General features: G+C 41.2%; 1 protein-coding gene across 1 annotated transcript; it reads right to left on the bottom strand.

Annotated features, from left to right (window-relative positions):
- Nucleotides 1-476: 476 nt before the first annotated feature.
- On the bottom strand, nt 477-8133 carry LOC133891777 (cysteine-rich receptor-like protein kinase 10). The gene is made up of 3 exons (XM_062332524.1): nt 7620-8133; nt 1956-2073; nt 477-1773 (listed from the first exon to the last, which is right to left on the bottom strand). The coding sequence occupies exons 1-3, from the start codon at nt 8041-8043 to the stop codon at nt 1737-1739; spliced, it is 579 nt and encodes a 192-aa protein (XP_062188508.1). The 5' UTR covers nt 8044-8133; the 3' UTR covers nt 477-1736.
- Between the last annotated feature and the right edge of the window lie 6302 nt (nt 8134-14435).

Genomic DNA, 14435 nt, shown 5'->3' with positions numbered 1-14435 from the left:
TGAAAATTACGATTTTTTGCACAAAGACACATAAAATGGTCTTGAATAGAACATATGGTTCATATTCTATCTGTGGAGTCATGTTGCCATATAACTGATCTTCTTGCTTTGTCTCTCTGATTCTTTTACATCTGCTTGAGCGTTTTGAGTGCGTTGGGTGAGAAATGGAAAAAACCATCTATTTCGCAAGAAATTTATTAAGGCGCCTATTCACCACCCTCTGGTCGTCATTCTCGATCCTACAGACCCCATTTTTATGTAAGTCTCGAAAACCTAAAAACAATTAGAAAAAATTTAAAAAACAGATCGAAATAGAATAAAATTTATCCGATCCGTTTTCATCCCTTCCTAAATCCCATGCATATACAACTCGGTACACTCAATCACCATAAAACTGAACCTACTTTAACCTATTACATCAAGCTGAGCCAAAGAAACAATGAAAAACCTAGCCAAAACTCGCGCAGCTTCCCTACATGTCACGCCCCTTCAGTCAGAATGACTTGCCAGGAGCTTCAGAGTGTCCCATCAGCCTACAGAACTTGACGATACGCCGGTCTTGAGGTTTGCCTGCTCCTCTGAAGCTTGTGCTCTGGTAAATCTTCTTCCAGAATTCTTTATCCTCACACCGGTTCCAGCCATTTACATCTTCCTTCAGCCTTTCCAAGCTCGATGTCTTCACTTCCAGGGTGGTCATCACTTGATTGAACACATCTAATGAGGGCGTGGCACAAAACTTGGTCGTTTTCTCAGTATAACTCTTTTTTTCGATAAAGACAAATTTAGTAACTCCTATCCTTTCATCGAGGCAATACAACTGCTCTCAGTATAACTCTGGATTCCATTATTTCATAATGGAAAAGGGGTCTCCCTGTGCTAAAAAAAGTTTCTCAGCATAAGATTGATCTTCCTCCGGACCAACTGCAATTCTGAAAACAAAAATAGTTTCTTGATTTCCACAGCCCCCACGTGGCAGCTGAACTCCAACATATTAACTACTTCATATTTATCCATACCACTGCCAGCCATATTCAATTTCCGTTTCCACCCAGTGGAGCGTCGGAGACGTCGTCGGCCGAGCACCGTCGCGAATTGGCGATCGGGCCGCGATCCGCCGGATACTGAAGATCGCAGCCGCCGAGCATTGATGCTCGCAGTCGCCGGGCAGTGGAGCTCGCGGCGGCGATCGGATCGCGCGGCCGCCAGCCATTCGCTTGTCCTCAATGCTCTCATGTCTCAAGTACGCAATGGTTCGAAGAAAATTTTGGAATTTATTATCGTTTTTAGTTACATTTTGTTTCATCGTTCACTCGTTATTGCTTCGTAGCGTCCGGGGATTTGTGTTCAGTTCTGAAATATTTCATGATTGGATCATCAGATATGGTCCGATTTATGCTCGCACACTAATTGTTCGACGTAAGGCTTGAACCAGATGGAGCACGATGTTATTCATATAATGCAATTGAATTTCAGATATTTCCATATGATTTACGTAAACCCATGCATTCAAACAATCTCTTCGAGCTCAACGACTCACAGTTTATTTAATGCCAATGCGTAGAAACTTGAAGCTGTAAACATACCGGGATGGCATAAGCCCAACCAGAATCTAGAAACATAATCCGTGAATTGGATATTGAAAATTGTTTATGAAGATATAAGTGGATCTCTCATTCATGAGGAATGCATCCATTGAGAGTAGGAGAGCTGATTCTGAAAATTGTGGCGATGGTAATTTATAACTTGTCTCCAGATGGAAGAGAGCTAGAACGCCTGCATTATAATGCTAAAGTGTTATTCATTTCTCCATATGGAAGCGAGCTAGAACGGCGATGTCAGAACCAAATTCCTTTTCTATAAATCCCTTAAATGGATAACACTAAAGTGTTATTTATTTTTTTACAAGAAAAGTTAGAGAATTTTAAATTGCTTGAACATAAAAACGAGAAACTTACATCAGGGAGCCACTTTTTCTATTACGCCAGTCCTGCAGAAGCAAGAAGAAAAGCCAAAAGAATCCAATTGCTTGAAATACCATAGCCAAGGAAAAATTCCTCATCACAATGTTTCCATCTGAAATAACAGAAAACTTCAATGACTTTTTTTTGAAAGAATGCAGGAGCCCTGCCAATTCATTAAGAAGTAGAGAAAAAGATTACAAGAGAGAGAACATCAAAAGGAGCAGGCAGAAAGAAAGAAATAGAGGGGAAGAAAAACAAAGAAAGAAAAAAAGGGGAAACTTTGTTGACTGATAGTCTCTCAACTCATCACAGATCACCCTTGTGATTTGAGGGACTGAAAGTTCCTCCATGCTGAAGATGCGTCTGTTCCTCTCTTTCCATATTTCCCACCAGAAATAGAGGGGAAGTCTGACGAGTTATCTGAAGCATATGGTACAGCCTACAATACTGCAATGGAAGTGCACCGTACCACGCCATGGAGATGTGGAGGGTCAGGGGAATTCTCGAGTAGAGAGCTATATGAATAGCAGTTTCCAGGGATACAGGAATGAAGCACTAGGCGTTTCAAGTGTGGTTAACTGGACATAGGCTTACCGATCCTAATTGGACAGTAGCTACAAGGGAGTTTGTTTTCAAGTTCACAATCCATCACTATTACAAGGGAATTAGTTTATAAAAGGATTATTGTGTTGCATGCTCTTGTGATTTCTAGCTGGCCATCTTGTTTTCCAGAATGGAATTTCGTTCTCTTTGTTTGAAAAAGTTTGTGCAATAAATATTGTTGGATAAGATGCTTGGTGCCAAACATGAATCTTCCTAAAGAAAGAGCTCCTAGGAGAATGTTGCTTGAGCTGAATTCTTGGCTACAATTTAATGGCTAAAAAGTCAGAGGGTTCTGTTATTCTTTTAGCCTAATGCACTGTTCCTTTTTCCATTAAGGATGTATGTTCCGCTAGTTGTGGAATTATTGGTCCTCATGTAATGTTCCTTCTATTTTCTCTTCTTGTAAATGTTATGTGTAGTTTACATATAAGTATATTTCCCTACTGTTCTCCTAAGAAAAAAAGGAGAGGATTCTGTTGGATATTACTAATAAAGATTACTGTATCGGGACGTCTCTGCTATAGAAACTTGCATGGTAAACACTTTGAAGCGATCATTTTGCTCATAATTTAGATATTCCTTTGAAGGGTCCAATACACTAACTTTGCATTTTGTCTGAAAAATGAAACATTGAAACACTTTATTTTCAAGTATTTGATTTTTATAAGCTTCATCAGGATAGTCCCAACGTGTGGTAGGGACCATAGAATTTTGCAACAAATTGTCAAATAGTTCTACAAACGACTTGATCCTGGTAAATCCTTGTGGCATTCTTTTTCAGCACGTTCAAAAACTACCAAAAAATGGGGGATAGCCAGTAACACCTAGGTATCACCCCCATTCACTCCCTCTTTTTTTAGCCATTTTCACAAATGTGTCACTTGAAATTCGAACTCAAGAGACCTCGTACATGTGACCCAACCTGTTAACATTGAGCTAGCTTGTCTATCATTACTAGGTTCTAGAATATATCCCTTTTAACATGTTATTACTACATTTAGATGGCGCCAAAATTCAAACACAAGAACAAATTTAAATCATACAATAACTTAGAAATTTAAATCATGCATTAACACAAGAACCCAAGATAATTTAAACACAAGTGAATTTATATTAAAAATTGATCTTTTCATTATATACAAAAAAGATCAATACATTTTAGCCTTCCATCCTAGCTACAATTGTAATACCGAATTTTTTTGAGAGAAAAAAAAAGAGAGATTTGACCAGAATTTGACTTTTTGATCCGTTGCTCGTATGGACGATCGGAGACCGTGGTTGCGTTCATCTCGTCGAGACGAACCCATTTTGCTATTCGTATGTCTGTTCTGAGCACTTTGTGACCCGTAGCAAGTCCAATAAATTTAGACCGTTAATTGTTTTAAAAAAATAAAAAAAAATAAGTATCGGAGATCGGCCCTCAACCCGATCCATCCAGACACTTCTTGCGTTCGCTTTTCTCTCTCTCTCTCTCTCCGTCGTGCGCCGAGCTTTCCGCGTCGCGTGTGCCGCGCGCCGCGTCCTGCCGCCTTTGCACCGTGCTGCGCCGCCGGCCGCCGCGCCTCTGCACCGTGCTACGCCGCCGGCCGCCGCGTCTCCTGCTGTCGCCGGCCTACGCGTTGCCGCGCCACCTGCTCGTCGCTCCCTGCGCCCCGCACAACGCCGTCGCCGCTGCTGTGCGCACCGCTGCCACTCGCCGCCGTGCGCCGCTGCGCTGCTGCGAGCCGGGCCACCGCTGTCGCGCCGTCGTGCACGCCGGCTGCCGTGCACCGCTGCCGGCCACCATGCGTCGCCGCAGCCGCCGTGGTCTCTCTCTCTGTGTATAGACTGGGAAATAGAGAAGCAAGCAAACCAGCGCAGGAGAGAAGCCAGGAAGAAGAAAGCCAGGGAAGAGAAAAGAAAAGGAGAAAAGAAAAGAAAAGAGAAGAAAAAGAAAAAAAAGGAAGCAAGAGAAAAGAAAAAGAAAAAAGAAGAAAAAGGGAAAAGTTGGAATTTTCGCATTTTGTCGGATTCGTCGTCAATCCTTCGAAGGTGATTCCTTGGTAATTCCTAGACGTTTGTGGTTGGATTAAATTAAATCAATCAATTCCTGTCGTATCATTTCATGTGATCAATAGTCTGATTCGTTTCGATAATCATTATTGATTCGAAGATACGACATCCGAGTCGAAACATTCATTTCTTTCAACGGAGCAAAGTCTAATTAGTGAGAACTTTGGTTCGACTCTGAATTGGAAATAGTGTATCATTTCATGTGATACAGTTTTCTGTTCAGTTTTCCAAAATATAGGCGTATATGCAGCGTTTTCAGACATAGGATTGACGCTTCATATTTTATGTGTTCTAAATGTGTTTTAGTGCTAATAATATACCTGTACAGGTGGTATTACTTCCGGGCGTTCTTAATCGAATTTCTTCATCGCTTTTGGTAAAAGACAAGTAACGTGGGGGTGTGATTCAGTGCTATGTTTATATTCATGTCTTACTTCTTTTGCAAATAAAATTGAAGTATATGGCTTTTTCTAATTCATTCAAATCATGGATGATGTTGCATTTGATTATTTAAATCCATGCTTTTCTTATTGATTTGGATTGTACCTCTGTCATCATGAATCAGTTTGGTGTTTTTTTTTATCACGAGTCATCAAAAAGGAATAAAGAATTGACGTCAATTCACATGCATACATATGCATTTATGCACTTCATATGGTGATAAAGGCCGATCACTGCCATCGTGCCTGATTCGTACCGGTACATGGAGTTGCATGAGATGTTGGTATCGTCCAGCTCTCAAATGGAGTTGCATCATGGCATTCATACATTTTTATGATATCTGAAGAATACAGAATTCTTGGAGTTAAATGCCATATTTTTGTGGGAGACCGGGTTGGAGTCTGTCGTTACTTTCTCGACAAAAACTCTAAAAAGATATTCTCTTTAAAACCATGTGTTTTTTGTTGTGAGAAGAATGTTCAATTCCCAAAGACTTTTGAACTGAGTGAGATGTGTTTATATTCATAGCTGTTACTTACTGAGCTCGTCTCACCCCCTGTTAAATCTTTACAGGTATGTTTAGAATGCTGACGTGCATTTTGGGGATGGATCTTGGTAGTTGCACGCACTACCTCCTCACGATGTCAATAACTGAACCGGTGTTTATAAGTTGTATTTTTGGTGGTCTGTCGTTTGTTTTGTATATGTTGTGGTAAGACGCTAGTAGCGTCGTGAAGGTTTCTATATATATGTTGGTTATATCATATATTGTCTACCTGTGATATTTTTTGTGGTCAGTTATACCGCCCTATAGAGGAAATGCTGCCAAAATTTTCTATTTTTTAAATAATTTTTCTTAGTTGTAAAGTAGGGTGTTACAACAATATCCTAGGCTTCTTTGTCGGCGTAACTGCTAACTGATCTTTTTATAACTTTACTTTAAAAAAAGAACAGTTGCTACAAAGGATTTGGATTTACACAAAATCCCGCAATCCAGATCGCCATCACCTACACCTAACCAATCCTAAAAGATCATACGCCTCTTGCTTGGCTCGCAACCATGGGCAGCATTGTGGCTGATGGTGAAGAAGGGGCCGGCGGCACCGGAGTGGTCATTGTCATTGTCGGAGTCGCCATCCATGCCCTCAGCGCTGGCGTGGCCCACAGCACAACCTTGCCCACTTCGGCAAGGTCCTCGGGGTTGGAGTTGTCCACAGCGTCAGCCTCCTCCTCGCCGCTGGGCTTTCGCATCTGAGGGTGACTTGTTGCCGACATAGGCACTGTTGGCCTCCTCCTCCTCCTGCTCCTCTTCATCATCTTTATTCCTCATTGGAGTGGAGTGGCATAACTTCCTCGTCCAAGCTCGTCGACGGTGGAGCACCCTTCCTTCAAACATCGAAGTCGTTGTTGCCAACCTCCTCTGGTTCAATGGAGAGCTTGGAGCTGGTCTCCTCCGACGAGACCTACATACCCTCCTCCTCCTCTACCTTCGACTTTGACATGATTGGCCAAGAAGGAGATGGCGGAGCGGGCACTGGCGGCTACGGAGGAGGAGTGACCATGGGGAGGCACGCCGGAGGAGTGGTAGCGATTGGAGCAATGGAGGAGCTCACGATAGCTGGAAGGCAAAGGGGAAAGGCAAATGGGGATTGGGTTATTTTTGGAGAGAGAGGTGGCTGGTCGGTGGGAACTTAAAGGCCGGCCAATATGGGAGACAACACACATTTATTTCTCATGGGTGAGGGAGAGAAACTGTGTGAGAAAACCTTGGCCCTTTAGTATCTCTCATGATTTTAAAGTATTATACACAATTTAATAGTAGATCTGTTCCTAGTATTATTTAGGATAGGTTCATACTAAAATTATGAGAGATACTAGCTATCTCTTACGGTTCTAGCCATGTAGCTTGTCTAATATGGCTTCTAACTAGGATCGTTTGAGATAATTTTTTTCACACGTTTCAAAAAAACGTAAGAGACAAGATATCTCAGATGAGCTTTTTTGTGGTAGTGATATGAAGCTATCAGTAAATGTGATCCAAGATCCTTGTGCCAGAACAAGAGTGCACAGAGATAGAACCTTCAAGCAAGACCCCGGCTTGATTAGGACTCAGTTGGTTTCGGGCCGGAGCTTTTTGAAGATTTCTGCAGAGCACTTTCTGGACTTCTTTCCCCTTAATGAAGAGTAAGGATACTTTGCCTCTCAATATGGTCATCATTGCTCCATTCACTTATTGTTTCTATGTATGGTTAAGCTTTTCATCTTAAGATATTCTGCTTATTAGGATCTTTCCTAAGCTGAGTTCATTTTCACGGCTCATCTTACTGTTCAGACCCATTTCATAATAAAACAAGATCATGCTTTCTCTACACTATAAGACATGTTCCTAGATATTATGGAGTTACAAGTTTTATATACCAGCTTTCTAGTCGAATTTGCCTTTTTTAATTGGGAGAAGTACCTAGTTAGTAGTAACATATGCTCCGGTGTTAAGAGTTGAGAGTAAACAAAACAAGTATGAATTATGTAAAGGAAAGTTCCAGGAAACACGAAAAAACTCACCTTCTTGGGCAGGAAACTCACTCATGTAGGTAACGGTGTTTGGGTAGAAGAGGACATCTTGGAGTTGAAGAGAGCAGTTGCCGTTGAAGAACAGAACCTCCTTGTGGTACGGGCACGCTCGCCGCGCATCTTGGAGGGCCAAGGTGATGCAGGCTCGACAGGATGAGGAGCCGGTCCCGTTGCGGCAGTGTGAGACGGCGTACAGACCATCAGGGAATTTCCCGACCTCATGCTCGGTGGGGACGCCGGGCAAGGAAGAGGTCTTGGCTGTAAGCAGCATGGCTGCAAGGCGGTGGATGTTGGCTTCGTAGTTGCTGTTGATCGCTGTGCGGTTGCCATGGCCGAGGCAGACAACGTCCTGGAGGTCGCCGTCGGCGGCAAGAGGCAAGACGAAGAGGAAAAAAAGTAGGGAGAAACGCCGCATGGCTGTGAGATGTTTCTGCTTACTTTTGACTTTGGAGCCAGGAAGACGAGAGCGTGAAATATAAGCAAGGATTAACCTCGCATTTTCTAGTAGAAGTCTGAATTCCACCGGGGTGTATCAAGTGGCGCGCGCGTAGACGACGACTTTGACTGTTGACTGCTGGATGGTAGTGGAGCCGGGCGGCAACGTGCTTGACCTCGTGTATTCTCATTGACGGATCCGGTTCCTTTGCCTTCATAGGTCACCCCGATGAAGCCAGAGAGTACCATTTTTGTGAGAGGATTAACGATGCCTCCCACGCCAAACACTGTAGCAATTGAATTATAGCAAATCTGTTAGTAACTGTTCGCAATATTGTATCATCAAATCTGATCCTTCATCTTAAATCAACGGGTGACAGCTTATTAAAGTCACTAACTTTAACAGGGGATGAAGTCGGACGATCTCATTCTCTCTTTGAAACGATGCTGCTGCTGCTAGCGCTGAGGTATTGTTTTTTTAACTCGCATTCTGTATGAATTTTAAGGAAAAATTTGGCAGTACTTTCTATCTTGACCTTGCAAGTGAGAACAAGGACCCAAAGTAGTCGACCAGCTGAGCATATTTCGTACATATGGTAATGTAACGATAGAAATCAATGGGTCCAGGCAAACAACATACGCAAACCGATACTAGTTTTCCTCCGTTTCAACACGAGACAACTTTAAGTGTTACCAATATTATTATTTTATTATATAATTACTACAGTTAGAATGATCATTTTCTCGATTTATATTTTGTATCGATCTATATTTCATCCAACTTGAAACTGAGTTGATCCACATAAAAGTCAAAGAAGAGTATGACACATACAATATGTTAATTATTTTTTATTAGTTAATCATTGCATATATTATTATTTAATCATGTTAATTATTACTAATTTTACCCCTTTTCATCTAGTTAGGAATGTTAGGTACTCCAATGATTGAACAACGACAAAAAGGAGTTGAGCTTGATAAGTTATGGCCAAAATTGTTATGAACCTAGATAGTTTTAAATGAAAAAACTATCAACTACAAAATTGTAGATATTATCAAGAGCTATAATTTTATATAAATTATCTTCATCTAACTCCGTATGAAAAAGTTATGAATTTTTAAAAATGAGCGACAAATTATTATCATTGTTAGTTCATAATATGAACCGACAGTAATACTCCCTCTATTATCATTGTTGTTGCCAGTTCTTAATATAAATTAATAGTGATATTCCTTCTATTATCATTGTCGATTCATAAGAGAGTATCACTGCCGATTTATATTATATCACTATTGGTTCTTAATATGAACCGATAAAGATAATAGTTTTTCACTATTGGTTCTTTTTGATAGACTATCTATATCAGTTATTAAGGAACCAACAGTGATATATTATTATTATCGATTATTAAAGAACCAACGGTGATAGAGAGTCGTGGATGGATATTTTTAGTAATGATTCACTATTTGCCTTAGAGAACACCCATCCATGTATGCATTTACTGTTGTGCCTTTGTACGTAGGCGCTGATGCTCAAAATTGTGGCCAAGTTCCTATTAATCTCCGGATGGAAGAACACCTGCATTATGTAAGAGGCAAAAATGTATTGCAAGTATGAGAGGACAAGAATTTTTAAGGGTGCCGCAGTTAGAATTTTTAAGGGTGCCGCAGTTAGAGAGGACAAGTTGTCTGTATTGTTAGACCATGTTGAACTTAAATTTTTCGTACTTATAGAAAATAAGGGCCCGTGTTCCACGAATTTCACATAACTTTTGTATAAATCTTACAGGAAGTAGAACAATTTAGGCAGAGAGATGGGGAAATTCTTGTGTTGCAAGCGAGGCCTTACATCATAGTGCCTCTTTTCCGGTCGCGCCATTCCTGCAGTAGCAAGAAGAAAAGCCAGGCAAATCCAATTGCTTGAAATATCAATCCCGAAGCTAAGGCTTGTCTCAGTATGTTTTCTCCTGAAATGCGATACATAAAAACCTCATGTCAAAGCATAATTGAACATTATTTCTTAAGTACATGACATTTGATACATGTTAATAAATTTGAGGCATAGGAAAAGAAAGAAATCAAAATCATATGATGATATATTTAAATAGCATAAGTTTTGCAGGTTTCTTCAATAATTTTTGGTAAGTACGCTTCGCTCTTGCTTTGCTTAAAATGTTTGTTTGGTCAAAGTGACATTATGAGTTAGTCTGAACTACTCTAAATTTCCAATGTGGGGCTAGCGCACCGTCGCTGTGATAGGCACTAGTGGCCAAATTTATTTGCACAGGGAAAAGAACATCATTATTAGAAGCAACTCAGGCAGTGAAACTATTTTTCACTAACTTGGACTATTATGTGACCATAAAAGTCATCAATTATACAATATATAATGCTGGGCCATTCACTTGCCACGAATTTACATGGGATATGGGAAGCAAAGGTGGATCATGTCATCGCTAATTTAACCTTTTTTTTTTTGCCATGTATATATCTAGTACTGTCTACTGATATTTTTATGTCACGAAGAACATGATTATTTGTCGGAAAAGAAAAATCAACAGTAAACTAATAGTGAGCCGAACATGTGCGATGAGCTGACGACTAAAAAGTTTATCCAACCTGCGAAACCAGATAAATGTTTTAGTTTGATTATGATGAGTCATTGATAATGTTAGATTTTATTTGACCTTGATTAGCATGAATATGTTTGTACGTGATTATATTTATGACTAATCAAAGTTGGAGTTGGATTTTTTGTCTCGGGTGCAGGAAGTTTACTCTCATCGGAGGATTTTTGACATCACCTGATAGTCTGCTATGTAGCAAGTGTGAGCATCAGAGCATTTCAGTACAGGGAGGAAAATAGAGATCAACTCACCGGATAGTTCGGTGATGGGCTCAGAGAGCACCAGAGCATTACCAGCAGAGAAGAATTCTTGGCGCTAAATTTGAATGTTGCACTGAATGGTCCCATGTTTAGGGGACGTGAATACCAGAGCATTTTCCAGAAAAGTCTATTTTTTGTGCTAGAGAGAAGATGCACATCAGATAGTCTGGTGATGAGCAAAGTCAACACAGGAGTCTTCACCAGACCATTTAACAGAGATATTACAAAATGAGGTATGATGTAGCTGTCCTCACAGAATGATCCGGTGATAGATCTTGTACTCACCGGATCATTTCTTGCAGAGAGCAGATTTTGCATTGCATAGAGGAAGTTCCACACACGGGATATTCCTGTGCTCAGAGGCTGTGCACACCGGAACATTCGGTATTCTCAAAATTCCTGAGACATGATTTGACTTGAGCATTTTGAGTTTGGCTAACCTGGAGATGGTATGGGGTTTAGAGAAACATGTTTGTTTATCTCATGGTATGCAGGTGATGGATGCAACATGACAATCAACGGTGGGATGATCGGGGTCGAGCGGGGTGCTTGGTGCTGAACGATCGAGGAGGCTAGACAGAGTCGAGGGTGATCTTAGCTGTGCACCTGGAGTTCAAGCAAAGCTTGGAAGAAATGATGAAAATGGTGTGTTGACAAAATCAAGCGAAGGGGATGTCGGTGCAAGTGACAAGGCGTCTCGAGAGATCGGGAGCGAGAGAGACTTACCGGCGGTCAAGATCGCAAGACGGAGTACACACGTCGACATCGGAATGTTTGCTTGAGGCCAAAGCAAGCAGCTGTGAGTCACGCTTTGAGGAGCGTGCGGTGCGGTTTCATGGTTTGGCCTTAAAACTGTGGAAGGGTGAAGTGCATGTGACATCATCGTGAAGCTAGCATCGAGACGAAGCTAAGTCTTGAAGGTGTCATGGCCGTTCGATAAAAGGAACAAAATATGGACCAAATTGCCCCCGTGGTAGATAGGAGATCATTGTAAGCGAGAGGTATTTTATAAATAAGTAAACTTGGCATCCAAGGAAGCTCCCAAGGCCTATAAATATAGGCGTATGACTATTGGAAGAGGGTAAGCTAGCCACTTATATTTGAGAGCTAGGGTTTTAGGAAGAGGAGAGGGATAGACTTAGCTTTTGTAATAGGTTAGAATTTTTTTAAGAGAAAAATATTTTGTAATCTATGTAAAATAGAACTGACTGAAATGAAGTGCTAGTTTGCTCCCATGTTCGAGTTCATATCCTTCTAGTCTCCTATTAGCTCTGTGTTTTGTTGCAAATTTTTCCTTTCAGATACGATTTTCGTTTTGGTTTTTGGACTGAAATTTCTGCTCCTCGTGAAGTCACTTTCTTTGTTATTAGAGGCATCAAATTTGCACACGTATGTGTATAAGTAGGTATTAAATTCTCTTGCCTCTATTCCATCAACTTGAGGTGTTTTCTTCTCTAGGTAGCTCATGTTGATTCAAAGTTGCAAGCTTTTGTGCACAAAGACATATAGAATGGTCTTGAATGGAACCTATATAACATCCGTGGAGTTATATTGCCTTGGAACTTTCCTTCTTAAATAGTCCCTCTAGTGTTTTTGCTTCAGCTACGGTTTTGAGGTGCGTTGAGTGATCAAATAGGAGAAGGCCTTCAGTTTCGAAAGAAATTTGTTGAGACACCTATTCACCCTCCCATCTTCTCGTCAATCCCGGTCCTACAATTGTTAATAGAGCCGATTTGATCAGTTATTAACCTTAATCGGCTGTGTGATCCGTAAGTAACAATGGAGAGAAGTGAAAAGATTCCGTTGTTTGATGGTCAAGATTTTTCGTAATAGAAGGTGAGAATGGAGGCTTATCTTCTAAGCCAAGGAAATGCAATTTAGGAAATAGTTGATTCCAACTATGAGATCACTGTTGCTCGCACGACTCAGGTTCAAATCGAACAGTATAATGCCAACAACAAGGCTTCAAATATTTTGTTCACAAGTCTGGGTTGAAATGAGTTTGACAGGGTCTAGCACCTCCATACTGCCTGGGAGATCTGGTCTACCCTGAGTGTTTTTCATGAAGACATTAATCAAATTAAGGATAGACGTCAAAGCACATACAACCAAGAATATCAAATGTTTATGCAAGGACCCGGTGAATCTTTGGATGTTATATTTGCTAGATTTGATGAAACTATTAGCAACCTTAGATCCACTGGTATTTTGTCCTACTCTAATTATGAGAGGGTGATCAAACGTCTTTATTCTCTTGATCGTAGCATATAGAAAGTGAAGATCTCGAGCATTGAAGAGTCACCAAGTTATGATACATTAATTTGTGATGAACTCTTCATTAAGCTTAAGTCCACCGAGATAGCCAAGGCAGATCGGATATGTCTCGGAAACCCCCTATCTTAGAATATGGCGTTGGTCTCTGGATTGAACGGTGGCAATCAGGCTGGAGCTAGATTTTCTTGTGCTAACACTTCACCGAGTGAATTTTCTTTGTCTTCCTTAGTTTTTATCACAGAGGAATAGGTGGACACATTGAATGATGAGGATCTTGCGCTCATTGTGAAGAAGTTCACTCGCTTCTACAACAATCATCGAGACAGGATGAGGGGTGGTTCTCGTGTTTGCTTCGAGTGTGGTGACACCACTCACTTCACGGCGGACTTCCCTAAGCTCAAGAAGAGGGAAGACTGCGATCACGACTACGGCAAGCACAAGAAGAACAAGAAGTCCTTCTCCAAGAAGAACCACGATAAGATGGCTAAAAAGGCGACCAAGGCGGCTTCTAGGCCGTTTGTGGTAGCTCTCAGTGACATCGACACCTCTTCTACCGAGGAGGAGAGCTCAGAGGAGCTACTGGTGAAGGACAAGAAGAAGAAGAACAAGGACTTCACCGGACTCTGCTTCATGGTGGACGACAACAACGACAGTAACTCCAAGCTTGATCCCTCTGAGGTATTACCTTCCTACGACCAGATTTCTATTCAAGTCGATACCTTGAATGATGCTTTTGTTAGCCAGGGTAAGTTACTTGAGAAAGATGTGTGTGAGTTGAAGGAGTTTAGGCCCAAGTATGAGTCTGTTTCTACTGAGCTTGCATTGCTTAGGTCTAGGCCTGATGATGAGGAGTGTGCGAGTTGTTTGGTTGTTGTGGCTCAACTTGTCCAGCTTCAGAATGTGCACGCTCAAGTCACTAGTCGGCTTGAGACTACCGAGAAGAAGCTCCTTTAGAGTCTAGACCTACTATCTTAGGTGCTTGCAATAATTGCCCTTTGCTCTTAAAGGATGCTGATGTGAAAGACAAGCGCATAAAGGAGCTAGAGTCTAGATTGGAGAGTGCTGAAAGTTCTGCGGATGTGTAGCCAAAATATCCCACCTGCATTATTCTTAAGGACAAGCTTAGTTGGGAAACTGGGTAAGTTAAAAAAGCTCATGAATGAGAATGAGTACCTCCTTTCTATTATGGAGAAGTGCTCATAAGGTAAGGG

This window comes from Phragmites australis, chromosome 14 (assembly GCF_958298935.1).
Source record: "Phragmites australis chromosome 14, lpPhrAust1.1, whole genome shotgun sequence".
NCBI lineage: Eukaryota > Viridiplantae > Streptophyta > Magnoliopsida > Poales > Poaceae > Phragmites > Phragmites australis.
Note: the sequence above shows the minus strand (reverse complement) of the source record. Positions and strands in the feature narration are given on the sequence as shown.